Here is a 27,781-nt window from a genome sequence, read left to right on the forward strand (position 1 = left end):
CACCTCTGAGTCACCCATCAGTTCACCACTATAATCAAAATCACTTTGGTCGTTAAAGAAGACATTTAACACAAACAGCGCTTTACATCAGTGTTTTTATTTATCGCGCAACATAAAACAATATTGTGGATTTTCTCTCAAAACCACATACACTATGTATTCACATAATACACCATACAGCTACAAAGAGAGAGACCGAACGAAACACCTTTTTTTTTTTACATACTGCATCCTCAAAATGAGAATAATGAACAAAGAACAATATTCAAAACTCAAAAAAGAATGTAGCTGCCAGTTGTGTGGTTACATCTTCATTTAGTTTATCACTTTTTTTTTTTTTTAAATGGGCCGGGATCTCAGTCTTTATCCAAAACCTGGAGATTAAATGAGGTGCTTATTAGATACTTAAAGGTGAGATGCATGTGGACACAATATACAAGGGCTGTGTACAGGAAGTGCCTTAGGAAGAGGGGTGGTACGTCATTGCTGCCATATTAAAATACCTTAGCACTAATTTACCTTCAGCATGTACAATGTAATGTAAAGTTGGTTAATCTGCAGTCGGGCCGCACCAAATATAGAACTTAATCAACAGTCTATAAATATGATGATAAAAGTCATTAAACCAAAGCCTGAAATCTCAGTTGTAATAAGGAATGATACTGTTTTCTGCCAAGATGGAAAAAACTCTTTTGGTATGCAGAGAGATAAAATGAGCCATCAACTCAGCACCAGAGAAGTGCATCAAACCGCTTCTCTTGACATTTGAAGAGCTGAGAAAAATACCGCAATCATTCAACCTGACATTTTTTTCTTGGTTTGCACAGTGATTTTCTGCTTTTTTTTTTAGACTTTAATGAAGCCTGATGCTGCTGGCTGACCCGCCGCCGTGTCCTTCAATCTCTGCAGGTGTCACCAATGGGAGCCGAACCAACCAGCCAACGTCATCAAAATACTTCAGCACCAATCACAGAAACTCCCTCGGGTTCTATGAGCACCATGCATTAGGTTGAAAAGGGTACAATTGGCCCCGCTGAACTGGTCCCAAGTGTGTGTTGAAGATTAATATGATCCCATAAAAAACTAAAAATCACTGTGGGTAATTGAATGATAAGTGCACACATCCTATTATGACACCTTCAAGCAGGAACAGGAAGTGCACTCTTTGTTGAGGACCAGACAGTTCTAAAGCTATAATCTGCATTGAGTTAGCTTAGCACGAGGACATGAAGCCAAGTTGGGTTTCTGGATGGAGATTTTGTGAGATGTAATAGTATAAAATGACACTCAGGAGTCACAGGAATGCAGAGTCTCTGTGACGTCCAGAGGTGCTGGTCGGTGAACCCTAACCCTAACCCTGCTAAGCTAACTCTGCAGACCGGCGTGAGCGGCCAAACAACAAAACCTTTTCCTCTGCCCTCACTGTCAGCACAGCTCAGGGGTTGTAATGACAGTTGTAATAACAGTCACCCACACACAAATTACAAAGCATAAAAAAACAAACAAACAGGCAAGCTTTTCTATATTCCTAAGAATTCAAGCCAATTTGTGGGAACATGGTCAGAGAACAGCAACGTGGGGGAATCTCAGTTATCTCTACGGTCACTAGGTCACTTGCTTTTATGGTCCAGAGTGAGTTTGTTCACCTGTTGGGGTGGACAAAGGTATTTTTCCATAGCGACATGTCTCAGTCGCTGACGAGGGCTACAGTACTTATGAAAGCAATACAGCAGTGTTACTGAGTTCACGGTTACAGCGAGCGTGGCTGTGGACCGCTGGTCGAAGGCTGTTACGCTTAAAAATACCCCCCCCCTCCCCGTCACTTACGGTTTAGTTACTATCCTCACCAGTTAAATAATCTTACCTAAATATCTTAATATTTACACTTTTATCTCTCTCTTGAGAAAATAAAAAGAAAAACCTAAGCTTCAAGTTGTCAATAATCGGCTCTTTCTTTTTGTCATTAAAATCAAGATTAAAAAGTGCTTTTATAAATCTTTTCTCTATGTACAATTTGTATTAGCTATATAAAAATGACGAGGGAAAAAAAAGCAATAACATCAAGGACAATCATCATCATCACCGTGTAGTAATAAATAAGAATAAAAAAGCAGGTTAAAATGAGTATGGAGAGCAGAAATAAAACAGAAGGACATATGCATGATTCTCTTCCCTCAGTAGCACGTTGGGATTGTGACCAGTGTCTCTACAGTGTGAGGTAGAGAGCTGGAGACCTCCGGAAGGCCTTACAAGGTCTTAAAAAAAGCACCTCGCAGCCAGGAGTGGGTCTGCTTTGCCCTCCATCGGCAGCTGAGGAAGTTAAAACAGCACTCAAACCAGCTGATTCTCTGAATATTCCCGGCTGCAATAACCTTCCAAGGTATCCCCTTAACTCCCGCTAATGCTTTCCTTCTGACCGTCAACACTGCGCTCAATGACCGCACTGCCTTCCCTTCACGCTCCATCTGAGCTATAACTTCACCACCAGGATGCCTAAAACTGAGAAAAACTCCTGGAGGTACGACCTCTTCCATTAGCTGGCTCCATGGTGCCTGCAGGAATATGCGCCTCGCTCTGCTTGTAGATGACAGCACCGTTGCAGAGAAGGGGACGGCCCTTTACAGGAAAATCAAGTGTAACAGGAGAGCACCGAGTGTGTTGGAGCACCGAAACCCAGAGTGGGCATTCGCAAAACCATCTCCAGACTTCTTCACATTTGTACCACAGCCAGACAAAGATCGGCACTGCTGCTTGTGTGTGTGTGTGGGGAGAGATCCATGCACGGCCAGCGAGTGGAGCTCGACATCCTCCTCAGCTGGACATTGATGGGTTGAGCAGCCAGGCAGAGTTTGACTCGATGGAAATGGTTTCACCTGGCAGTCGCCGCTGCCCTCTAGAGTTCACACCGGGAAGTGCTGACCCCTACTTAAATTTAGAAGGAAGATAAAAATGATCCAAAAAACAGAATTAAATCAGTGGAGTATCAGAACCAAATTATGTGTTTTTTTTTGTTCAAATAAAAGGCAAAGAAAAGCATTGAAAAGGAGCGAGTCTGCTTTTCTTCGCCTGGAACCACAACGACGGTGCAGAAAAGCCGTCTCGTCTGGTACTCCACCGAATAACTAAATAATAAAGAAACAGACATTACACGTGTTGCCTGGACCAGACTTACAGAGAGCACCGTCACAGTACAGCATCACGTGCAATGACAAGGATGAGAATCGGTCAGAGCTGGAAGCCGAGCACCAGTGGAAAGCAGGAGGGGTGAGGAAGAGGAGGAGTGCGCCATCCTCAGACGATAGGAGGCAGCGAGCATGCACGCAGGCGTGGTTTAAAAGGACACTTAACTGAGATGAACTCAGTTCCACAAACACAGTAGTGTTCCAATAAAACACATTATGCCACCATAATGTTAGCGATGATCCAGGTCATCCGTGGAATGTTCCAAATTGGGTTTTTTGTGGGTTTCCAATATCCCTGCACGTGACTGCAGAGCCCTGATGTGACTGTCTAAAACTTAAAATACGCTTAAAAACCTTTTTTGTTGCATGGAATCGCCGTGTTGCATTCAGATGACGTCTCCTCCTCCACATACAACTGGAAAACTGAAGGGGAAATTTTTTTTAAAAAAAATTACAAAAAAAAGTTTTCCAAACATGGAAAAAGGAATTTGCCTTAATCCGAGCGACTCAGACTGACAGATTTAAAGAATATACAAAACACAATCACGTCATTAATAATAACATTAATGAAAACATCAAAATAAAAAATAAACAAGTCTTCATTATAATAATACCTGTAATAACAACATTGACAGTAACAACAGCGATCATAATAATATTGATAATAATAGCAATAATTAGATCATTAAAATTCTATAAACAAGAAAAAGCAAAGGAGTTCCTCTCTAGGAAGGAGAGAGAAAGAGCACCACAGGCAGCGTGTCTGAAGCCCAAACCACTGCCTGACATGAGGTAAAAAAAAAATAAAAAGGCCCCCTCCTCCACCACAGAGGGGGCAGGATGGAGAGGCTCCACACTGTGGGACGGCTAAGAGACATTCATCCTGCTCGTAGCTCTCTGTAGCCCTCCGCGTCGCAGCTCCCAGTCTGTGACTATCTGACCTCAGACAAAGTGGCTGTAGGGCCCAGTGAGGCGGGTGAAGGCATAGGGAGACACAGTAACAACTGAGGTGGTGTGGACAGTGGGGGCGAGCCGCGTCACCGGCCCCTCCCTCTTGTCTTTAGATTGCCCAGGTCCTGGACTAGCACCTGCCAACGCAGCCCCCCACTTGCGTTTCTTTCCGAGGGCCTTGATATCCTCCTGGGAGAGGCCGAGGAGGGCGGCTTCCTGCTGCCTCTGCAGCGCTCGCTCTGCCAGCAGCTTCATTTTGGCCTCCCACAGACCCAGGCCGTGCATGGGCTGGTTCAGGTTCTTGTGCTGGTAAAAGACCAAGGAGATGCGGGTGGGGTGAGAGCGATCGGGCTTCTTCAGTGGAGTGGTGGCGTGCAGCTCCCGACGAGCACATTCGATCAGGATGGAGCCGTGTGCTGGTGCCACTGCCACGCCGCCGATGTTAGGATCCAGGAAGTTGTGCTCGCTGTCGGACCACACTTCCTCCTCGTCCTCCTCAAGACCTTTGGTACTCATGGCGTCGCTGTCGGCTTGGCCGGGGTTCCAGCAGGCCTGGTCCGATTTTTGCAGGGCATCAGGGAAGAGGCGTCCCTCGGGGGCAGGGGAGGGGGTGCTGCCAGCCATGGAGCCGCCGCAAGACTTCCAGGCCTTCTCTTGGAGCCCGAGGGGGGTGGAGCAGCGGTTTTCCCCAGTCTTGGACCAGATCTTGTCAGGACAGGCTCCTGCAGGGTTACTGTGCTTCAAAGCTGGGCTATACGCCACGGGCCCCATTGCCCACGCATTTGGCTGGGGACTGGGAGAAGGGCTGGCCCAGTGCCTCGGGGTGCCTGGGCCCGGCGTGCCTGGCTGCGGCGTGACTGCACCTGAGCGACAACTGTCGGGTTGTGGGGTACCTGAACGGGGGGTGCTTGGGCGTGGGGTGGAGCTTTGATGCAAGTTACCCGGGAGACCAGGGCCTGGGTGAGACGGGGAGGGAGGCACCTGAAGGGACGGTGAGGCGGGCGCAGGAGGCATCGCGGCATTTGGGAATGACGACCACTGATGGGGGAAAGGGGAGGGCTGTTGGAGAAACTGTGGCTGGTCTGGATTCACAATGGAGGCTTCAGGTCTTGGTTTCGGGCTCAGGTGCCTTTCCCAGCTCTGCGGGCCGATACTCCCGTTAATCCTGTGGCCTGGCCAGGGTGCAGGCTGGGGTGTGGTGCTGGGCGTGTTGGGGGTAGCCCGGCCCGGTGTCGTGCCTTCATACACCGGCACATCCATAGGCTCCTGTTTGATGACTGGGGTGCCTCTGTTAGAGGCCTCTGAGGAGACAGAGGAAGGCCGGGACTGGCTGTAGCTCGCTGGCTGGCTGTAACCGCCGTGGCTGGATGCGTTCCCAGGGAAAGCCTCGGCCAATCTGGCCTGGAGGCTCTGAACATCGGGCTTCTTGTCAACTTCCTCTGTCTTGACATCTGCTTTCAAGAAAGCAGCGTTTCGACCCTCGTAGGTCCTCAGCTTACGGGCGAAAAGTGCATTGGGGGGGTAGTTGTAGTAGCCGTTGTGCATTGCAGGCAGGTTGTGGTGGAAACTGTTTGGGTCGGATGCAGAGGGCTGGCCAGGTGGGGGAAGGCCTCCCCTTGCATAGTAGGTGGGATGTGGACACATGTTGTTGAACATGTCGGCTGCCTGCACAGGGTATCCATCGACCGCTCCGTTTAAATGCTCCTTCTTGATGTTGGGCTTCACTTCTTGTTTAATATGTCCTGAATTTTTCGAAAAAAAACATATAAACGTGTTAATGTTAAATCTGAATATCCTCTGAGAACATTGGTGGGATGAGGAACATGCAGAGTGCCGTGAGCAGAGAATCTAACCTTGAGCGACTTGGGGCTGAGGTGACGCCGTGAGGCTGATCTCAGCCTTGACCACAGTCTTGTCTGGGGTCTCCCTGGTCTGCTGCATCATCAGTTTATTCTTCTTCTTCTCTGACGAGGCCTTTTTGGCCTCCAGTCTGCGCTGTCGGCAGGATTTGGCGGGTTCGGGCAGTTTTCGCACCTCACGTCTGAAAGCTTGTAGCACCTGAATGGCCCCTGTCTTCATCTTGAGGCGCTGTCCCTCTTCGCGGCCAAACTCGTCAGTGAGGGAGACCTTGTAAAGAGGCAACACGTGAAGCTGCTCGTCGTCTGGGATCTTCTTCACCTCCCGGTTGTCCTCCTTCGTTAAAGTACACACCTGGCGAAGAGAAACGGGGGAACAGGATTAAACTGGGACAAGCACCGATGGAAACGTTCCTTAATTACCACAAATAAAAGGCATCTCTTACCACTGTGCAACCGTTGTAGAGGTTGTGCTGGTCCTTATGGGCGTGCGCACAGAAGTCCATGCAGGCCGTGACTCCGGAAAACGGACGGCCCTCCTTCAAACCCAGCCTGCAGTCTGGAGCTTTGGACTCTGTCTGGCACTGAGGAGGAGGACAGGGGTCAGTCCTGTGTTTAAGTTGTCAGTGCATCAGGACGTCCCACGCTCATCTGGACAGAAACAAACCTGGTTGCTGTAGGCCTGGGGGGCCAGCTGCTTGTACAAAGGAGCCACGTGAGTCGCCAGGGCCTGGAATCTATCCCTGACTTTGTCCTCCTGAGCAGCAGAAACAGAGACCACGAGTCAGGAACCAAAAATCTCAGAGCTAAGACCTTCCCGTCCTGTTTATTGGTGCGCAGCGCTCTTTACCTCCTCGGGACGTTCCCCCTGCAACCTGAACTTGCGTGGCATTTTGCTCCGGGCGTACTTGCAGCCATTGAAGTACATACTCCACGAGCATCCAAAGGAGAAAGAAGCGCCACATTTTTCAGGGTCCTTGCCTTGACAGGCACAGGTGCGGCTGTGGGAAGGACAATGAATCAAACTTCTTCTAACCTTGAACAACATCTTTAGTGTTTGTTTTAACTGACTGTGCACGACACGAGCGCACCCTGAGTATTCAGTCCTCCTCTCAGCATCATTGTGCAACAACAGTATTGTAATAATTTTTTATTTGTGTTGCCTTTCTGTGAAGTTTGCACATGGTGGCCCTGACAATGTGAGAAACTAATTTAGAAGCTGATTAGATTTTTTTTAAATAGATGTGTCACCATCCAATTATTTTTCATTCTTTTTGCAGCAAACATTACTTTTATTAAAGCACTTGTGCCCTTGGATACACTTTAATTTAAATTGTTTTTTAAGACTATTTAAAACTGTACTAAAACTAAATGCAGATGGCGCCCCCTGCTGGAAACAATATAATGTCACAGTTTTGAAACTCTTCATACTTTTTCTTCCCAATAATCATATTTTTAGAAATAATCTGTTGTCCCAGAAAAATTAGACATAAAATAAATAGAATTTTCCTACAAATGTACATGAAAAATGGCCACTCACTCGTCATTGAAGCCACAGCGGCGGCTGGTGGGGTTTCCATATTTGGTGAGACTGTCGGACAGATCCCGGTACAGCATATCCGCCATGGCCCGCGGGACGCCTTCCCAGGCCAGAATGACGATGATGATGACGGCATTGGGACAGTGGTGGCCGGCGCGCTCTCGGACCAGGCACAGCAGCTTCTCTGTCTCATTGCCGCGACGGATCACCTGACAGAAAGCACAGCTCGTGGTTACTTCAGGGATGAGAAACCTAAAGGATCTGATTTTTCTGTCTCTGTGTGAGATTTTAAAATGTTTTATGGGTAATGCCTTCACACATGCAGCTTACCCATTTAGCGATAGGACATCCCTGAGAGCTCTTGCCCTCTCTACCCGTGTACACCACCTTTTCCAGACGGATGGCGTCACCCTTCAGTCCGGTCCTACACAGGAGAAAAGAAAATGGCTTCAGACCTCTGGTTGACAAACAAGTGACCCAGAACTGGCTGGTCGGTCCCTTCATTTAACCTCACTTCATTTATTTGTCCGCCCAGTATCTGTAGTTCTTAAGGGAAATAACGGTGGTGCAAAATTTCCCACAACTTGAAAAGTGCACAGTTAATAATAATCTTACTGTGGTGGGGAGAACAAAGAAAACCACTATTATCAAGCCACAATGTCTTTTATTTGGAAAGATTCAGAATTGTTTAGCCTGAAAGTGAGGACTTAAAACTATAAAATGTGAAAAACTTTCATAACCAGGGTTAGTGTGTTTTTTAGCGAAAAGAAGTTTTGTACCTGCAAGTTATTTACATTGTTCTTCACAGCATTAAAGTAAGGAGCACATATTCAATATAAGCATCTGCAGAGCATACCGACTTCCAACTTGTTCAAAAAGTCCCATATCACTCTCCTTTTATCCAGATAATGATTAAAATTACTTAAATGATAAAAATGGTGCGTCAAAAAGGAACACTGACAAACACTGCCCTCTAGCGCAAAAAAGCTGTAACTTTTTACGATGGTAGTTGTAGTGAATTTCTGAAAATAGTTTAGGAGGACTATTTATGGCAGTTGTTACAACATTTTGGCAGTTGGAACTCTGAAATACAAATAAAGTTCCACAATTAAAGCAATTCCCTCACATAGATTAGTTCAGGATGTAATGATATAGCAAATTGTCCTATGTATTCCTGTTTTATCACATGTGTAGTTCTTTTGAATGCATTATGGAAGCATGTTTTGTGTTACTTGCTCATAATGTTGGAGTGCTGTATGTTAATGGGGAGCGTAGATGTGGGGTGAGTATAAGGGAGGGGTCAGAGGTTTAACTGGGGTGGGTCAGAGCTTGTCAGATGTGTCCGCATGGTTCATATCAAGTCTCCTGCCAATGTGATACCCTCCATTGTGAACACATCAGGCCTGATTTGACGAAAACAGGAGCTCCGGCTGAATGGGAGCCACCCGGAGGTAGCTTGGAGACTTTGGTGGGGAGTGGTCCTACTGAGGGCAGAGGTGGGTCGAAGGTCAGAGAAAGACATAGGGGTCTTAAGACTCAGGTCATCTGTCGTAGAACAAAAAGTGGTCTCTGGATGTGCACCCCCAACTCTCAGCATGTGCTCTCAAGGGACTTAATCCTCAGCTCTGTATACAGAAGCCAAACATGACCCCAAATTCCCCCCCCCCCCCAAAAAAAAAGTCAAGGGAGGCTGTGAGTACAAGAGAAATAGCAGCATGTTGCTTCACATATCCACCATCTTCATCCTCAACTGTCTGTGACTGTGTTTATATCCCTCTCCCTCCCTCATTCCTCTCATTCTTAGCTATCATCTGCTCCTGTGCTCCTGGTTATGCCTGTGATATGCTGACGATCCTCCTACTGAATTCTGGGTCACGGATTCCCCGAGGACACATGTGAGGAGGAGGGAAGGTAGAGACGGAGGAGGAGGAGGGGGGTGAGGCAGAGAGCATGTGGGAGGAAGAGCAACAGAGATGAATTGAGGGAAAGACTCACCTTCTCTCCATCAAGTCTCGTACTGCAGCCACCGTGGGTCCAGCTCCCAGGTGGTTGTAGTAGGGCCCTTCATCCTTCTCCAGGATTTGTTCTATAAAGGGAAACAGGAACAGACGAGACAAAGAATAACTATGAAGAATCTTTAAAGAAGAACAGTATTCCAAAACACACAATTATCAATGGATTTATCTTTCTAAAAGGTTATTATATTTTTTAACAAAACTCACTCCAGTTGATTTTAGAGTAAATCCCTCTACAGAGTAAATTACGGGCATGTGATCACATCTGAGGGATTCCAGTGTTGTTTTTTAAGTGCTCCAGGGGGGATTTTTGGACAGTTCTTGTCATATGGTGTGTGTGAAGCTGTTCTGCTGACACAACACACACTGGGTGACTGTAACTGTAGGGTGTGGTGTGTTTGTGTGTGTGAGAGAGAACTATGTCCTATGACTTCAATGATCTCTGCATGTGACTAAAGCAGAACCAATCCTGCACGGACTCCTGCTGCCAGATTTTGCAATCGCCACCTGCTCAAAGAATGAGAAAATGATCTAAAAGTTTCGACTGTAAATGCGCACGTACGCACGCTGAGATCACGTTTCTGGTTCAAGGGTCACTCGGCCAACATGCATTATTGGACAGAGAGAGAGGCGCCAGACTGCTGCGGCAGCAAGATTGGCCATAACAAGGAGTTTCTATAGAATATTGCTTAAATATGTTAGATATGGACATGGAACTAATCAGTGAATGTTATTGTGTTATTGTGGTGTCTGGTCCCTGGTTAAATGCAAAATATTGTTGTTAAAATAGCAGGAATGTCATGCTAGTTCAAATTTGTAGTTTATAGTTAATCAATGGTCAATAAAAGCATCCAGAATCTAGAAGGAATCATGCAAAAGCAGTAGTTTTGGTGTCAAACTCCTACACTTTAATGTTCTGTCCACCTAGTGGACAAAACACCCCCCTGCAGAAATGCACCTATTCACACCCACTCAGAGACAGTTGTTATATTTTGTAGAGGTCTGATATTAGATTATCATTGACATGTGACATTAGAACCTACGTAAATGTACAGAAAGTGGTTCACTGACTTACCCACACAGGTACAAGTGGGGAACTCTGCCTGGAGATCCTTGGAAGGAGTGTCAAAGAGGGTCTTAGTGGGGGTGTCCAGGTAACGCAGGGGAGACTCCAGGAAACCTCTGAGGGATGGCGAAGATGGTAAGCTGTCTTTTGTGGGCGTGTCCTCCTCTGAATAGCATGTGGTGGAGAGCACAGCGATATCGCCCGAGGTTTCGATCTTCATCCGTTTTGGAAGCGGAGACCCAGGCGTGCTGAACATACTCTCTAATGCGCCGGGCTGCTGCTGCTTCTCCGGAACCACAGAGACCTGGAGAGACCCCTCCTGAGTGCCCTCGTTACGACTTCCCACAGGGGCTGTTTCACACTGGATCCCTGACTCGTCTTTGCCGACTTCCATCTGATCATGTGGATCAGGATTGGGTGTGGGGGTGGGGTTTGGGCATGTAGGACTAGACTGGGACAGGCTCCCTTCCTCTGGGGTTGAATCTTTTACCTTCAGGGACTTACTGTGAGGTGTATGTGATTCCCCAAATTCAGCTTCGAATTGGCGGATCAGTTCTTCGTACTTTGGGTCCACGTTGACAAGGCTCGGTAATTGCGAGTTTGAGGTGCTGGATGAAGAGGTGGAGGTCAAAGATGTGGTGGTGCTGGTGTTACTGGAGGACTGACCACCCGCTCCTGCAGACTGAGCGTTTCCAGTGACCACAGGTGAGGGCGGTGGGCCCACGAGTGTAGGAGTGCCTTCAGCTGAAAGGATGGAAGAAGTCGTTGGGGAGTTAGAAATGGATACCTGAGATTGGGCTGGGGCAGGGAGGCCTGCAGCAGCAGCCTGAGTGGAGTTACAGTGAAGGGGCTGGGGGGGAAGAAAACCTGGCTGCAAGTTAGTCAGTCCTGGGGCTCTGTCTATCAGGAGGGCAGGTTTCTGGATAGAGATCTGAGCGTGAGGCAGGAAGGTTGGCATGGAGGCTTTTTGCTTGGTCTTCTTGATGATTATCTGTTTGGGTTTGGGCAGAGGAGGACCTGCAAGCATCCCACTCATAGATTTTATCACTGGGGATCCCTGATTGCTCTTTTTCTTCTTGGGTTCCTGTTTGATGGGTAGATGTGGAAAACCTTCACCCTGTGGCCACCATTTTTTCAGATTTTGGCAAGCCAGAGACGCACGAGGGCCTGGCGCTCCAAAGCTGGGGGAGTGGTTAGAGAAGAGGTTCCTTTTGTAGTGAAGGTGCTGTTGCAGAGCTGCCTGAGTGGAGTGACTGATAGATGTTTGCCCAGGAGACAGAGGAATCCCAGGGTAGTTCTGACCCTGTTGCTGACAGTTAGCTATGCTGAAATTCCCCATGGGGGCAGTGTGATGATAGTGCTCGCCCAAGTCTGGCTCTTGTTTAATCCTGGCCAGAGCTGGGTTGTCCTGGGTCTGAAGACTTCCATTCTGGCTCAACCTGGGCTGCTGTGTGACTGGAAGCTTAAAAGGAGCACCGCTAAACTTGCCAGTGGTGTCACCCAGAAGTTGCTTGAGCTCAGACATGGGGTTTGAGCTACCGTGAGGTGCAACGTTATAGCCAGAGTGGTGCAGTTTCCTCTGCTCGGAGCTTTTGCCAGATCCCTGCTGCCAATGCTGCAAATTAGGGCCTGGATGTTTTCCCTGACCTGGGAAGGGAGAGGTAGAGGATGGGAGGGGGGTAACATGGGGTGGCTGCCCTTGTGACTGGGGCCTGTGGAGCTCAGAGGACGCTGGGGTCTGATGGGATGAGTGTGATCCCGGAGGTACGGACTGAGAGCGCGAGGACGACGACTGTGAGCCTGGAGGTGAGAGGATAGAACTGTTGCCGTTGGGGGGACAGGAGAGGAGGTTCTGGGTACGATGTTGGTGATGGAAGTTACTGTTGAAGGGGGCATGGCCAGGTGAGCCAGGAGCTTGGGGGCCAGTGCCAGATAACTGTGTCAGGGCTTCAATTGCAATGGCTGCTTGAAGACTGATGTTTTTTTCCTTAGCTATGGAGAGCACCTGGGGGGAGCAAGGAATTGGAGATTTGGAGCAAGTTGCTTGTTTTAGATGAGACCCCTGTTGCTGCTGAGGGTATGAAGTTGGCAGACGCTGGCCACCGTTCAACTGGGGGTACTGCTGGGGGTGATTCTGCAAATGGGGCTGCTGTAAGTGAGGTTGCAGGTGTTGGGGGGTGTCAACAACCTTACAGGCTCCTTGATTCTCATTGCTTGCCAATTTAATCTTCTTCTTTAGCCAGTCAAGGTAATCTGGACAGTCTGGTCCATCACAGTCACAGTTAGGGGGTTTGTGTCCATGCTTGGCCTGGCTCAGTGCTGTCTGTAGGGTTTTTAGGTCTTCTGGGGGTTGGGCGCTGCCCTCAGAAGTTCCTGCGGAGAGTCTGGCCTGAGCTCCATTAGAGCCCATCTCCTGGCTGAACCTCTCATACAGCTGCGCTGTATTAAGCTGCACATTGCAGGGAGAGGAGGAAGAAGGAGGCAAGGAGCCTGCGATAGCAGAAAAAGCCACCAGATTGTGGGCATCCTCCATGGCTGCATGGTGGACAGGCTGAACTGGGTTAGCACCATGGCTGCCATTCCAGCAGGGCTGCTGTTCCTGGGTGTCACTGACCTTACACTGCCCCGACACCCAGGGCCTGGGAGGCACGCTTCCTGTTCTCTGTTGCTCTGTCTCTATAGACGTCCCATCACCACTGGGGTAGTTATTCACCCCATTGGCCACTTTCAGACTCAGCGCGCCTTCCTGGAGGCGGTCATGTGACCCAATTTCCATCTGGCCTCCACTTCTGGGTCCATCCACTGAAATGACTTTCTGAACAGTCTGAAAGACAAACACAGGGAGGTGGGGAGAGTTTCTGGGTTAGTGAAGTCTTTAGAACCAGCAGCAGTTTATTAGCCAGAAGTCACTGTGATATTCCAGTAATATCTGATCCCTTCTGATTGATGAACCTTCACATTAGTGAGCGTCTGGCCATCAGTTATAAACGAGACTGCGGTCTGTGTGGAACAGCCACGAAGCCTCCTACTGAGATACTGAAAATTCATTTGACAGAAGTTAAAATAGAAAAAAAGCAGCTTGCATGGTTGACATGGTATTAAAATAGAACACAAAGGAACTCTTTCACTGAAACCAAACCTTCATCTTACAATAAGTAACCGTCAGAGCTTTAATAAAACACAAGCTGCACACAGCCAACAATTTCAAATGTGTGTGCGATACTGTATAAGCAACAACAGCCGGCTTCTGATTCGCTGACAACCCTGTGTTGCCTCCTCTAGTCATGTCTTTAGACTTGATCAGTTAGAATCTGAGGGATTAAAAGTCAATTTCAGTAAGTGAAGCTGGACAGCTGCATAGCTTTGGGTCAATCTTTCAACAAATACTGTATGTCTCCAGGTCAAGTGTAAAAAAGAAAAAAGAAGCATTCCGCCAATAATGTGTAACTTGGCATGAATATTCAGCCTGAGTTAGTTCCTTATTATAAGCAAATGAGTCTAAAGAGGAACAGCAAACAAAGATAATCCAAGGGCAGCCTCACCAATCATTGACAGAGATCATATTGTGGTTTAACAGTGTGTCACCCCACTGCCTCAGCCTCAGCCAGTCACATGCTTATTTAATAATTATTGTCTTTGGATGGCAGGAATCATAAACAGGCACCTGCAAGTTGCAACAGGACTGTTGATCCCAAAGCACAAGTCTTTTAATTGGCAATCTTCTGCCCAGACCAGTCAAGAGCAACTGCAACACCGGTTACTGGAGCTGATTAATAATTCCTCCTTCACACACACACACAAACCAACATGCAGGCACACACACACACACACACCACACACACACACACACACACACACACACACACACACACACACACAGACACACACACAGTTCTGAAGCTGGCTGACATGAAGTTCCTCAGATGATAAAAAGGTTGCGTGCCACAGGACTCGCCTTCTGCTATCTGATATATTCCTGAAATCAGATTTCTGAGAGTCTAATTACTGGACAGGCAATCCGCTCTGGGCTTTTGAGTCCCACCTTCTGCACAGTGTCTGTCGGGGGGGTCCCTGGGGACGGCGATGGTATTGGTGGTGGTGGGGAGGGGTGCTATTGGCTGGGGGTGGCAGCGAACAGCCGGCGTTCAATACGTGAGAGGCCCCATGTCTGCATTATCAGCGGCATCAGACGTGAAAGAGGAAGAGGGGGGTGGCTGTTATGAGAACTGCAGTATGTTGAAACAGAGTGACGGCGATAGCGCACCATCACACACGTCGGTCACGCCGAGCTTCTCTTTTTTCTCTCTCTCTTTTACAAACACTTGCAATAATTCGCTGCTGCACGCAAGGTCACGGGGAACCGAACCCCGCCGTGCGCTCCGAGCGTGCAGATTCGCCGGGGAAGGCGCTGCACCACACGCGAGATATCGTCACGCCAGCAACGACTTTTTAAAAGTCCGACCGGAGGATATAGTCCTAGTTACAGCAATCCAGATGCTACACACACACACCTGCAGCGCGTTGCACCAAGACTGTATGGAGCACGTGCTTAGACAAATATTTGCAGTGTAACAGAGTCTACTCCGGCCAGGAGCCCGTCTCCGTCTCCGTCTCCTCTCTGTTAGTGTCACATTAATACCAGCTTGTCTCGTCTCTTAGCGCAATAAGAAATGACAACGGCAATGCTAGCCGATGTGGCGGAAACCCGGCAGACCAGACACTTGAGACTAGCAGCCCTTTAAACATCAAGAGTATGGGAAAAGAAAGGGGGAAAAATCAGAGGGAGGAGACAGAACGTGAAAAAAAAAACCCACAGCGGCGGTGTTGAGGGGATTGACTTGGGCTTTTTACTAGACAGCTGAAGCTAAATCCCCAAAACACAAGCGCCCTCCCGATCCCCAGCCTTTACTCTGCCACTGAGCAGAGGCGTCCCGGAGCTGCTGGGACACGGGCGGCGTGAATCCGAGCCCCGGTTGAACCGTGAAGTGATACTTACATGATCCTAGAGGTCCAGGCGGAGCTGCCGGTCGCACAGCAGAAAGCAGAAGAGGAGACAGAGAAAACCATGAGACTCGCCGGCTGTTATTGTCTGGTCGCGTTCCTTTTTAGTCCTTCCAGTCTGTGCCGAGCGAGCACCGAAACACGCATGCATGCGGTCACACACATACACGCACCCCGCCACACGCACAAAACGCACCTCCCCCCGGCACACGCGTTTCTCATTCTCCTGCCTCTTCTTATGGCTGAGGCTTTCTGTTCTCTCCTTTTTCCTTTCTCATTATCTCTGTCTGCTCCTCCCTTCCCTTTTTCAATATCCTCTTTCTTTCTCCGCACATGCAGTTGGCTTCTTCGCTCAGCCCCCACCTTCCCCCTTCCCTCCCACCGTTCCCCTCCCTCTCGCGCAGCCTCTCCCTCCATCTCCTCGCCTCTCTCTCTTCAGTGTGTGCAGAGCGAGAGGCCATTATCTGAGCCACAGTGGGCACGTACGATGGAATGGAGGCGAGCGCAGTGAGCAGAAGCACAGAGCTGTGGGGGGATAGCTGCCTCCAATACAGAGCAGCGAAGCTCCTTCCAAGGAGCAAATCTCGCCCTGTCGGTATCCAAGCTCCTCTTTTCCTTCTGTCTTCGATTATGTTCGTTTAGGGTTTGAAAAACACGTGTTTTGTTCAAGCACAAAAGCGCCTAATTGGTCTGAACCAGGGTGCTTCGGTTACAGGTGAGCTGGCGGCGAACGATAGCTCGACTCGTCATCAACGGGGAGGGGGGGAAGGAGAAACAGCGCAGGGCTGTTTGTTTACGTTGTCCGTAAATGCCGCCTGCTTCTCCTTATGCAGATTCACTTTTGGAAAACGAGAAGTCACCATTACGGCTTCTTCCATTTCCATTTTCTTCCGCAGCAACAGCCACCGCTACATCTCGCTCGGCGCTAAAAGCCTCCGACTTAAACCTGTGGCTGGTCACCATCCAGGCTGAGTGCGGAGGAAGGAGGAGAAAGAGAAGGCGGCATGCTAGCCCTTCCTCCAGGAGCTGAAGAAACCAGGTGGAGGGTTTCTCACTTCAGGACGCTGTGGAATCCCCATCCACGCCACAACGCCTGGTCTGTTTGTGGTAGCTTGGCGGGAACGCACGGTGACAGCACGACATCGGCACTGAAGAATGGACTGAAGGACCGACGACAACGTGTCAGCCTTGCGTCGGTGTTGGGACTGATTCTGGCCCAGGAGGCTGGCAGGCTGCTGCCAGATGAAGCCCGCTGCTTATGGACTGAAGAGTCCTCTGCTGTCCGCCGGGTACAATAACACCATCTTGTTCTGTTTTCCTCACCACTGTGCTGCCCGGGTACCGACAACATCATCATCGTCATCATCATCATCAACAACATCAACATCATCACCGTCTTCCTGATCTTTGGGAAAGATTTTCCCGCCCGCACGCTGGCTGACCGGCCTGGTGGCGCCTCCTGTCTTCTCTCCACCACTGCTGGAGATTTTGAGCCGATTTGACCAGCACGAGGAGAAGGACATGAGGGGGGAAAACATGGCCGTCTTTTCCGTGCAGATCGTTCTCAGCTCCAGCGTAGCATTTTTTTCCCCTCTTTTATTACTAAGCGTGCTGCGCTTCGGCCGGATCTATTTCAGTTCGGCGCTTCTTTTTCTTTATCATTCCTCGTTTCTCCTGGTCTCCCTCCATCTCTAATTTGCTCCTGCGTTCTAAACCTGCCTCTGCCTTCCTCTCTGTTTTGTTTTCTCCTTCGAGCACTAGCTTTCTTTGCACTTCGGCTCCAGCGCTCGCTGACGCACCCGTTCACTTGCCCCGCGATCTATGCGCCGCCTGCCTCGCTGTTGCCACACACATTCACATATACAGACACAAAATGAGCGTCAATCCAAAAGGGAAACACGGCACAGACCTAAGCTGTCTACGGGAAAGAGAGAAGTAGAGCATTAGGTCACGTGACCGGGGTGCGCCAATGAGCGAGAGGCGGCGGGCTGTGAGAAAGAGAGGTAGGGAAACACATGAGGCGATGACGTTAGCGCCGCTGTCATCATCAACATCATCGCCTGGCTCCCACCAGGATACGTGCCTCCACCGCTGGTGGGCACAAGTGCCCACACACCACCAGCGCACTTCCTCAGAGGCTGAGAAAGGTTTACTTTTATACTCACCCGCTCCCCCCCGCTGCCGTGACACAGCGGTTTCAGCTCCAGACGTGACTGAACCCCCTAAAACGGTCACATGCCTCACACATGGCTCCTCGTTTGAAAAAGAACAAAACACGGAAGACTCTGGAATGTTAACAAAACAGGAATCGTGCCGGTAAATGAATTGTAGATATAAACTAAGGAAGGCTGGGAAACAGCTCCGACCAGCCAACAACCCTCACACGTGGATGTAAAAGAACCACAATTCCACCTAAATGACAGCACACGCTGGAAATGACCTCATGGAGATGAGAACTAAGAAGAGAAACTACATCATCTCATCACCAGAACGCATTTAACTTTGTCACTTCCCACAGACGCAGGTCGCCAAAACATTTCTGGTGTTTTACCTCGTCGGTAAAAACAGGCTGAGATTCACTACAACATTCAGGTGACCAGCCGTTGGCTTTAGAAAGGAAAAGTCAGACAAAAGGGCAGCTGCCCTGGAACCACTTCCTCCCCTGTTTCAACACAACGCTGTGACGTTGCTGGAGGCTGAACGCTCACAACTCTGCCGCCGGTTAGCCTGGCAGACTCTACTACGCTCACTTCACGTGGCCCTGAATCGGAGAATTCCCGGGAGTTTAAAAAAAGGACACAACATAGAGGCTTCTTTGTGGGAAAAGTGAAGAGACAGAATGTTGCTCACTTACGGTAACACTGCTGTAACCCGGCATCTTGTGAGAGAGGAAGGCACTAGAAGCCGACTGTGGCCGTGGCAGCGATCACCTCATCTCATAATTTACCATCCAAATGAGTCGTTTCACGCCCTCGTCTCTCTCTTTCTCTTCCTCTCTCCCAGTCACTCTCAATTCTCTGTTTTTGACTGTTTCTCAGCAGTGTGGAGGAAATCTCTCTGGTTGTAGGAGGGATGAGTGACAACAAAAGTCCATACCCGGCAGTGTGCGCTGAGCCAGCTTGCATGACTAAGCCTGAGTCATTTTCGTCTTTTGATCAAAAGTCCTGACTTGAAAATCTCACAGGCTGAAGCCGGCTTTTCAGACGTTCTCTGACACACCGGTGGTGGGAGGTCTGTGCGTGAGAACACACAAAAGCAGCCATGCTGTCTTTTAACGCTCCTCAAAATGAATTTTGACTGTTTCTGCACCTTTTCAAGGCGCTCAGCAAGCATAAACTTCAAACTTCTGCATGTCAAAAACTGTTTAAACAGCGTGTTTACTTTGGGTAGCATGCTAATTATAGCCTTTTGTTTTCATAGGAGCAAGATATTCATGTAAATATTGAGGCGGGTCCTCCACCACGCTGGAATCCTGTACGTTTCTACAGTAGCCCGGAATGGACAACCGGACAGAAACACAAAGGGAGGGGGCTCGAGGACAGCTAATCAGCTCTTTTGTTTCAATTTAGCTCCCCGTTAGCAACAACGGACAAAACCATTTTAGCATCATGAAATTATCTACCAGCTTGAATGGGAAATATTTGGAAACCCGCCTTTTGGCACTAGCTCTTCTCTGTCATCGCAGCACTTCCTGTCAGCTGACTCCACCTCCCTCCGCCGCTACTGTTGCCACCAACGTGCACCCCCACCCCTGCCCTACCCTGCAGTCTAATAACATCAAGGTCATCTGATCTGACGCTCTGTGACTCTCCCTTCTTCCCTCTTTTTGCTCTGCGGCTTCCTTCCCCAACCCCCGCTACACGCACGCCTGTTTCCCATCACACACACATGCGCGAGCACAGACAGACAGACAGACACACACACACACACACAAAGACATAAAAGGCACGTGATGCACAAGTGCAGAGGTGCTCTTTGATTTTTTTCCCCCTCTGGAACACATGCAGGCTAGCGTATGCATACAGTATTGGATTGTTCTCTGAGGGGTCACTGGGTTTACTGGGAGGCAGGAAAACAGGCTGCAGCACTGCACCAATGGGTGGAAGCCAGTTTAGATATGCCTGATGTGATAAAACATAAGGCATACGTGAGTGCATCTCTTGTTTACATTATGCATGTGTTTACGTGTTTACGGCAGCGACTCGGTTTCCGTCCTTACATCTGTCTGTTTGGCTGGTCCTGGTCTCTTTGTCATTACATTCCTTGCCGCGTGCCCCCGCCCCGGCCGGCTCCCGGGCAGGACGGTGTTAGGTTCAGGGTAGGATCATTGTACGAGAGTGTAGGGTATCCAGCCTGAGTCACAGCACCTGACTTTCAGCACGTGCAAGTCGACATGAATAGCCCAGCTGGGGAAGGCCTTCCCCCTCCTCCTCCCTTCCTCACAAAGAGAAAGGGAGGAGGGAAAAAATGGAAAGGTGGCGATGGCTTGGGGTGGAGCCAGTAAAAATAATGAGGAGGAGGAGGAGGAGGAGGAGGAAGAGTGGGGTGCTGTTTTTAAGAGGCAGGTCTTTGTGCTTGAAGGTTTGGGACATAAAAAGGGGATCAGGGTAGAGAAAATGTGTTGGGCTACAGACAAAGAGGGAGAGAAACTAAACCAGGTGGAAAGGTTGGGACACAATAAGTGGCTGAAAGAGCTGAGCTGTCAGGTTTGACCGGGAATTATTAACAGAAACCGTTAAACCTGTTCAGGTGAGGCAACATCAGGTGGTTAAATCAGACTCCAGAGGGAACGACCCACAAAGAGCCTCTCTCTAGACTCTCCACGGTGGCCGCTCGCCAGCCTCGTCCCTCCCAGGACCTGCACTAAGATTAGCTCAACATATGTTTATGTCGGGCACAGCCGAGCTTAAAGGGCCAGAGCTGACGCCGCTAAATCATCCAGATTTACAGCTGAGGTCAAAGTGTAAAGCATTTTTGATCATTTAGATAAAAGGGAGATGATAGCTGGATGGCTTGGGGGCAAACGTTGTATATTTTCATGATAACATTAGCTTTATGGGCATCAATTTGATCTTACCCTGAATCTGGATATTGAAAAATCAATATTTCCATGTTTCAATAATGCACGTGTGTGTGTGTGAGAGATGAATACGCCAACTGCAGTATTACGTAAAACCTGGCAGGGGTGGGCAGCCGTGGGATTCAGGATTTCTATGCAGCGCTGCCCAGTGGGAGCAGAAGAGTAGTCGCCAGAGAGGGGAGAGTTAAAGAGCTCCAGCAACAGCTGGGCTCCTCCTCCTTCGCCCTCCATTCATTTTTTATTAACTGCGGCACCAGGCGGCTGACAACCTCCCTCCGACATCACACACAGATGCAGCAGCCGGCGAGCCGCCGACTGCAGCTCTGGCGCCCGGCGAGGGCTCATCAGGTCGGTCTGGCCCGCGTTTAGCGCTACATGCTAATTTGCCGTCGGGCGTATGCATCACATCCCCTACGAACGATCCGCTAAAGGACTTGAAATTCAAATCAAGAAGCTCTTACGTAACACGCCGCTTTGATTTATCGCGAAGACATCGGGCGAAAGAGGCGCTCCGTTTTGAGAAAGAAACGAGCGACCTGGTACTGGTGCGATGCACGTTAGCGCCACAGCTGCCCTTTAACATGCAGATGTGCAGCTCACTGAGTGGAAATGTCAATACATCGAAAGCCAACGCGGAGTGGAAGAGCTGATGTCAGACCTCCCACTTCCTGAGTCTCCACTACACACCAAAACCACCTACTACACAAACACACACATGTGGTGCCGGCACGCCGGTCATGTGACCATCCCTGGATGCCGGACCTGAGCTAAAATTAAAGCAATGATGTCATCAGACATTCAGTGTTGCCACGGAAACTAGGTCAGCTTTAACTCTTTGCGGAGAAGGCCGGGGATTCCAAGTGGGGCTAAAGCGGCGTTCCGTTTGCCTGCCGCGAAGACTTTGACAGCTTCTGTACTTTTGACTCTTTCCCACGAGCGGCCCCCGCGTGAAGCTCACGCCGCCTTCAAAGAGGAAATCCTGTGTTCGTCTTTATAATGAAAATCACGTGAGCACAGAACCGCCTGTCTTGTAACCTGTTGCGGTAAACTCTCGATTCACCTCTACTTCCTGAGCAGCAGAGAACGGCGAGTAAAGACGCCAAAATTGAAACAAACCAATCCCTGCGCCACCTTTCAACCGCAACGTGACGCGATGTCGTAACGCGCCCAGAGCTGCGACGCCGCTCTGCAAAAATACTGCATAACCTGCTGTCAAACCAGTCCAAAAACACAGCGCGTTTGCTTAATGCTGCGTACGCGCGACCGGTTTGACAAGGAAACGGATCCTCGTGAGGGCAAACGCTCCACCAAGGACACACAGTAACCATGACGGTGCGTAAACAGAAGCTCAGCAGAGAGCGTAAGCAGATAACTCTACCCTGCCAACTTTCTCCCCGATGACCATGTGTTGCTGCGTACGCCTCGCGAGGTTACGGGAGCGCCGGCACCCGCTCGTGGATTAGCGCTGAATTAGGTTAAGCTACAGCCGTACGCGACATCAGAGAACGACTAGCTAAGACGTCGTCTCTCCTCCGCTCGGGGAGAACATAAAGATGTTCTCGTTTGCTAAAACCTCTCGCCGCTCGACGTCCCCTCGACTCGAGGAAAGATCGGCGCAAAAAGAGCAGCGCTCGCCGGGCCCGCGTCACCGTACGGAGCAGTCAAATGGGCACGCATGCGTGACCCACTAACTTTTACTCCCTTTACCTCATTTGACTCCGGAACCAAAGGGAAGGAGGACGGCCCGCCCCGCCGCCACCGGCTCGGCACTCCCCCTCCTCCCTCCTCCACTCTCCGGTCTCCTGTATCTACACATGCCTGGCTCTGGCGCCAATCAGCGGGCAGCGTGGGACGCTTTAAATTGAAGTGGCGCTGCCCTGGATACGAAGCAGCTGATTTAGCGCGTGCTAGCCGGCGAGCGGGGGCGTCTCTTATCGGACACGAACCAGGACGCGTTTAATAGCCTTTTATTCCAGCTGACGATGATATCAGAGGCAATAAAAATGAGGCGGTGCGCTGGCGAGGAGGACAAACACGCGGGCATTCCAGCAACGCTGCGGCGGCGGCGGATTCTGACCCGCTGCACAAACACCTGACGCAGAGCTTTGGCGACCTTTGATCAAATGCCCGACAGACATTTTAAACAGAAAGAACGGGTCGGTCTTACCTCAGCTGCCAGTTCTGGTTCTCCCCAGCTGTCCCGACTGTTGTCTTCAAAATATTCCACCTGTACAGTCGGCCATTCAACAGAGGAGGGAGGAGGACAAGGGGACAGAGGTGGGAGGGGGAGAGAATATCAATCAATAGAAGAATGCGACAAGGCCCTGTTCAAATAGATAAGTAAATACTGCCCCCCCCCACAATCGGGGAACCGGGTGTCACTTTTTCCACACAGGGTGTCCTTTATTGCTGCTGTCAGCCATCTTCAGAGAGCAGCCGGGCGCACGAACCCCGTCTGATTCGTGCCCCAACAGTGAACCGGCACTTCCCTCTGCTGCCGGGACGGAGGATGGGAGACGCCGATTCACTTCCAATCATTCGCGGAATTATGTAATGTTTGTGTCCCCGGCCGGCGCTCCTCGTGTATGCATTAACCTATTTTTTTTTTCCCCCGGGATGGATCGGGGAGCGTGCGTGGACGTCAGCGGAGCGGGTTAGCTGAGGTGGGAATCTGATGGACTCGAGGCTGATTGGTTAAAACAAAAGCATCCTCTTATTTGGCAGAGCTTGCACCCCCACCCCCCGTCTATCCAGCTGTCTCGACGTTAAATGTGTTTTGTCTCGAGCTGTCCCCCTCCGGTCCCGCCAGCCCTCTCCCACCCCCCCTCCCTTGCCTCCCCACCTATCAATCTGAAAACAGTCTGGGAGTGATGGATATTTACCCTCTGAGCCTCTGAGCCGCCTCGGTTCGTATTCCTCCGTCCGCTGGCCGAATCCCCATCAGAAGGATCAGGCTCCCTCTTGTCCTCACCTCTCTCCCTCTGTCCCTTCCTTCAGTCTCTCTCTCTCTCTCTGCCTCTCCACTCTTCTTTCTCTCTCTCGTCTGTGTTCCAGCAGCCCATTCAGGAAGCCATCTTGTGTTTTTAATCTGCTTTTACATGAGTCCTCGTACGCACGCTCTCGTTCTCTCTCTCTCTCTCTGTCACTTGCTTGACCCCACCCCCTCCCTCTCTCTCCTGCTAGTATGCCTTAGGTCCACCGCGCGCACGTACACACACACACTCCGCACACACAAACAATGCTGACACTCCTCCCTCACCCTCATTTTTTTCCTCTCCCCTGTGTACATGATGTGAACGCCCCTCCCCCTCCGCCTTCCTCCCTTCCTCCCCCTCTTTCTCTTTAAACGCATACACTCCCGAGCAAATGTACACACACACAGATACACACGGAGCTAGCGAGAGACGTCACGCTACTGATAGCACACAAAGGCAGCCCGTCCACCAATCAGAGGAGGCGCCGGGCTCTGCTGCTAGGGTGAAACAGAAGGAGGCCGAGAGAACGAGGGAGGACTCGCAAAACAGAAATGGTCAGCATGTGTGTGTGTATGCGCAGGTTTAACTGACATAAAGAGACACAGCGAAGGTGCATGGGAGGTTTGTGTGGTGGTTTTGGTGGGGGGGTGGGCGGCTGCTGTCAATTATCTCCTCAAACTGGCCTTCTCTCAACAAAGCCTCTGGTATGTGGTATCACTGAGTACCATCTGTGTTAGGGCTGCCTGCAATAACTGGACTGGACTGCACACACACACACACACACACACACATGCTTATTCACGCAGAGACAATGAGCGCACCCGCCCCACCCCCATCAGGCCAGAAGAACAATTACACAGCAGAGCCCGATGTGCTGACTCAAACTGTGCAAGAGGCAGAAAACGAGCGATGCGATGCGGCAGAGCGCAAATTCGTGGGAGAAAACATGAAAGCGGCGCGTCGACGTCCTCGTAGCTTCAGAAATCATCGGCTCGTGATGGCGCACAAGAGTAAAATAAGTTTGTCTGCGAACGCCACCTAAGCCGCTGTGCCGTTATCTGCGCCGGGCGGCAGAAGACAGGCGCTGGCCGTGTTTATATTCCGAGCCAGAAGCATCACCCCGCGCTCCTCGACGGGACGCGGTGCACGTTCTCACCCAAAAACCGAGCGGCGAAAACATGAGCCGCGGTCGGCGGGGAGGAGACGGAGCCAGTGAAAGTTCAGGCGTGGCGGCGGAGACCGGGTCGATCGAGGTGAAGGAGACGGACCGGAGATGGAGGGAGAACCCGAAGAAGAGAGAGAAGCGCGTCCCGGTGAGGCGAGGCAGCGAGCGTAGAGTCCGTCTGACGCACTGGCACGGGAAATCCCCTCTGCTGACGTCACGCGGGGGCACGTGTGAGTGTGTTTTGTGGAGCCGGACCGCCACGGCTGCTGTGTGATCAGTACAGGTGGTGGCGGCGGGGCGAGGTGGCGGCGGCGGGCAGCGGACGCGGTTCATCTCAGAAAACGAGTTAAATCAGAAACAGGAAAACCTTTTTGCTCTGCCTCTCCAGCCCTGCAGCACGTTTGTTTTTCCTCTATTTTCAAGCATATGGACGGGATTCTTGGGGTGGGGGGGTCTTGATTAACCTACGAATCAGCCTCTGGTTGCCTTTGACACAAACGCAACCAGAGGCTGGGAAGACAGAAATCCAACCGCTGCATCACAAGGAGGTGCAGAGCAACAGGAGGTGGAAGATGTGGTTGCCAAGCAATAAAGACTCAGCTGCTGCATCCACATGCAGGTCAGGGGAAGGAAGGAAGGAGTGTGGGGGAGGGTGGGGGGCGAGGGATGCATGGATGGATGGATAATTGAGAAGATGCTGTTATGGTGCAAAACTACCTTTGCAGATGGAAGCAATGACACCAACCCAAACGTGATTAAATGGGCGCACTGAAAAATTGCCAGATCAACATTTTTCTACAGCCGCAGTGTCGGCGTTGCCACGGCGCGCGCAGACCTGAAATTGCAGCAATGGTGGGGGCACAGCGGGGGGGCAAATCAAGGCGACAGCATCAACATTTAAATCTTTGTGTCATTTAGTGCAGAACGGAACAAACAGCTTGCAGATGAGGATGGGTTTGTTTTTACACAGACGCCATCTAGCGGCCATCTCTGGCATCGCCGCTGCCTGGTTTGATCTTGTTAGAAAGTCCTTTAAAAATCTCAGATTCTACACGGACGTGAATGAATAAACACAGCATCATGGGTAATCTGCACCAGTAATACTGAACACTACATCCAGGATTGTTGTTTCCCCTGGACACATTAAAAAGCAGCAAAGCTCAGAGTCTGAAGATAAACTGGTGTGTCCCCAGCCCGTTTGGTGCATTTAAAAAAATGATGCAACAGCCTATAGAATATCAACCAGTTGCTATATTTGGACACGCGTAGCTTGGAAATATCTCAGGTTGCAGGTCTTAATGCCCCCGGGAGAGGATACAAACATGCTGAAACACCACTTTAAATAAATCCACACGATCCCCCATAAAAACGCATATTTGACAGGTCTGGACTGAACGCTTCATTTTTTTTAACGCATGCTCAGCTCTGGCTTTTCCTGCTTCACGTCTTCTGACCATTAGCTGCTTCTTCCTGTCCTTCTTGACCCCGGCAGCCCATCCCCCGAACACCACCGCCACCTCCGCTCGAGATGCTTGGCCCACGGACAAAGAACTGCACACACCCACAGCCAGCCATTTACACACAAGCGCGCACTTTAAAAAACATCCACTCCTTCTCCTTCTTCACCCACCCGCGCGCACACAAACAGAGAATGCCTGAGGTTAACCCCCGCCCTCGCTCCTGGCCTCAGAGGTCAGAGGACAAAGCCCAGGCAACTTCAGGAATTCTCCACCGCTGCTGCCTGGTCGCTCCAACAGCCTCTCAGCCACAAGCAAATCAGCTCCTTTCACTTTATGAAAGCTCTTACACTGGATATTTTCACTCTTCTAATGTGAATAAAGAATAAACCCTTAGTTATAATTCTTTCGGCATATGAAATGTGTCGCAGGCATGTTATCTGCACTGGTGGAGCTTAAAAGGGCAACTGATGCCCCATTATTTTCAACCACGGTGACAGTTTGTTTTATCACAGTTTTTATGTAAAGCAGGTCTGGTCTTGAAAGAGGAGGAGGGCTCGGAGGACGCAGCAGCAGCTGAAAGTGTCCGTGTGGACATCTTAAACAGGAACTGTGATATCTTTAACTGGTCGGCCAGAACTGGTAACAGCTACATGCTTATCTTTAGGAACAGACGTCTTCAGTTCACAGCAACGTTTAGTTTCCTTTGATTTCAATATGTTACTGACGCTGCTGCTAACAATACTGTTGCTGCAGGCTAACGCTAATAACGTCGTTGTTGACGTTGGCCCGAGCGAAACGTGTGTCTTCCTCACCTCCCACTCATGCTGTCTCTTCTTCAGCTGTTCACATTTGCGCAGCTTGCAGATCTGTTTGCCCGTCTTGCGGTTCAGGCAGTTTGCGCAGCTTCCGCAGTTTTCCCGCCGCAGGCAGGGAGCGCAGGCGCCGCACTTCTTCCTCCGCTTCTTCTGAAGGCCGAGGGCGCCGTCCGGGGAAGCGGCGAACGCAGGGAGAGAGAAAAGCCCCGCCTGCTGGTGTTCGGTCTCGATGTATTTGCTCAGAGGAGATGTCTTCTCTGAGAGATTCCTTTGAGAGAAGGCCGGCTCGACCTCCTCGGGATTTGTGGAGAACTGGTGCACGTGCCCGGTCAGGGCGCCAGGCCCCACTTTGGGTCTGGGCATAGCGGCTGCTTGGTCTTAAGGTCGTTGGGCAGGATCGTTTAAGAACAAAGTTTAGTCTGAAACTCTAAAAAATCAGCAGCTCGCGTCGCCTGGAGGCACCAAGGACATTTCGGTGCACCTGCTTCAAGTTTGTGGGGTCCAAAAGGGAGATCCTGTGCTGGATCGGCCTCTGCTGATATTGAACCGCCGCCAGAAAAGTGGCCTCAGTGTTTATCTTGACTCGCCTGAGCCCTGCAGGGACAACTTAGATTTTGTTCTTTTTCGCCTGGGTGGCCTTGGAAAATATGGGTGGCAACGATTCCTTCAGAGTCC

The 27,781-nt window shown here is 50.2% G+C and overlaps 1 protein-coding gene across 1 annotated transcript; it reads right to left on the reverse strand.

Moving 5' to 3' along the window:
- Window positions 1-77: 77 nt before the first annotated feature.
- On the reverse strand, window positions 78-27,621 carry tet3 (tet methylcytosine dioxygenase 3). The gene is made up of 11 exons (XM_057033856.1): window positions 27,104-27,621; window positions 22,859-22,918; window positions 10,620-13,434; window positions 9,525-9,615; window positions 7,860-7,953; window positions 7,530-7,738; window positions 6,840-6,990; window positions 6,657-6,746; window positions 6,436-6,573; window positions 5,987-6,344; window positions 78-5,875 (listed from the first exon to the last, which is right to left on the reverse strand). Exons 1-11 carry the CDS (start codon window positions 27,467-27,469, stop codon window positions 4,125-4,127), a joined length of 6,123 nt encoding a protein of 2,040 aa, XP_056889836.1. The 5' UTR covers window positions 27,470-27,621; the 3' UTR covers window positions 78-4,124.
- Window positions 27,622-27,781: the final 160 nt, after the last annotated feature.

This window comes from Takifugu flavidus, chromosome 5 (assembly GCF_003711565.1).
Source record: "Takifugu flavidus isolate HTHZ2018 chromosome 5, ASM371156v2, whole genome shotgun sequence".
NCBI lineage: Eukaryota > Metazoa > Chordata > Actinopteri > Tetraodontiformes > Tetraodontidae > Takifugu > Takifugu flavidus.

Bases quoted from the DNA above. Each gene is read 5' to 3' on its own strand.
- tet3 (XM_057033856.1), bottom strand. From the start codon at position 27,469: ATGCCCAGACCCAAAGTGGGGCCTGGCGCCCTGACCGGGCACGTGCAC. The intron at 7,954-9,524 runs GTGAGTCTTTCC...TCTCCTGTGTAG, and splicing joins CGAGACTTGATGGAGAGAAG to GACCGGACTGAAGGGTGACG. The intron at 7,739-7,859 runs GTAAGCTGCATG...GCTTTCTGTCAG, and splicing joins GATGTCCTATCGCTAAATGG to GTGATCCGTCGCGGCAATGA.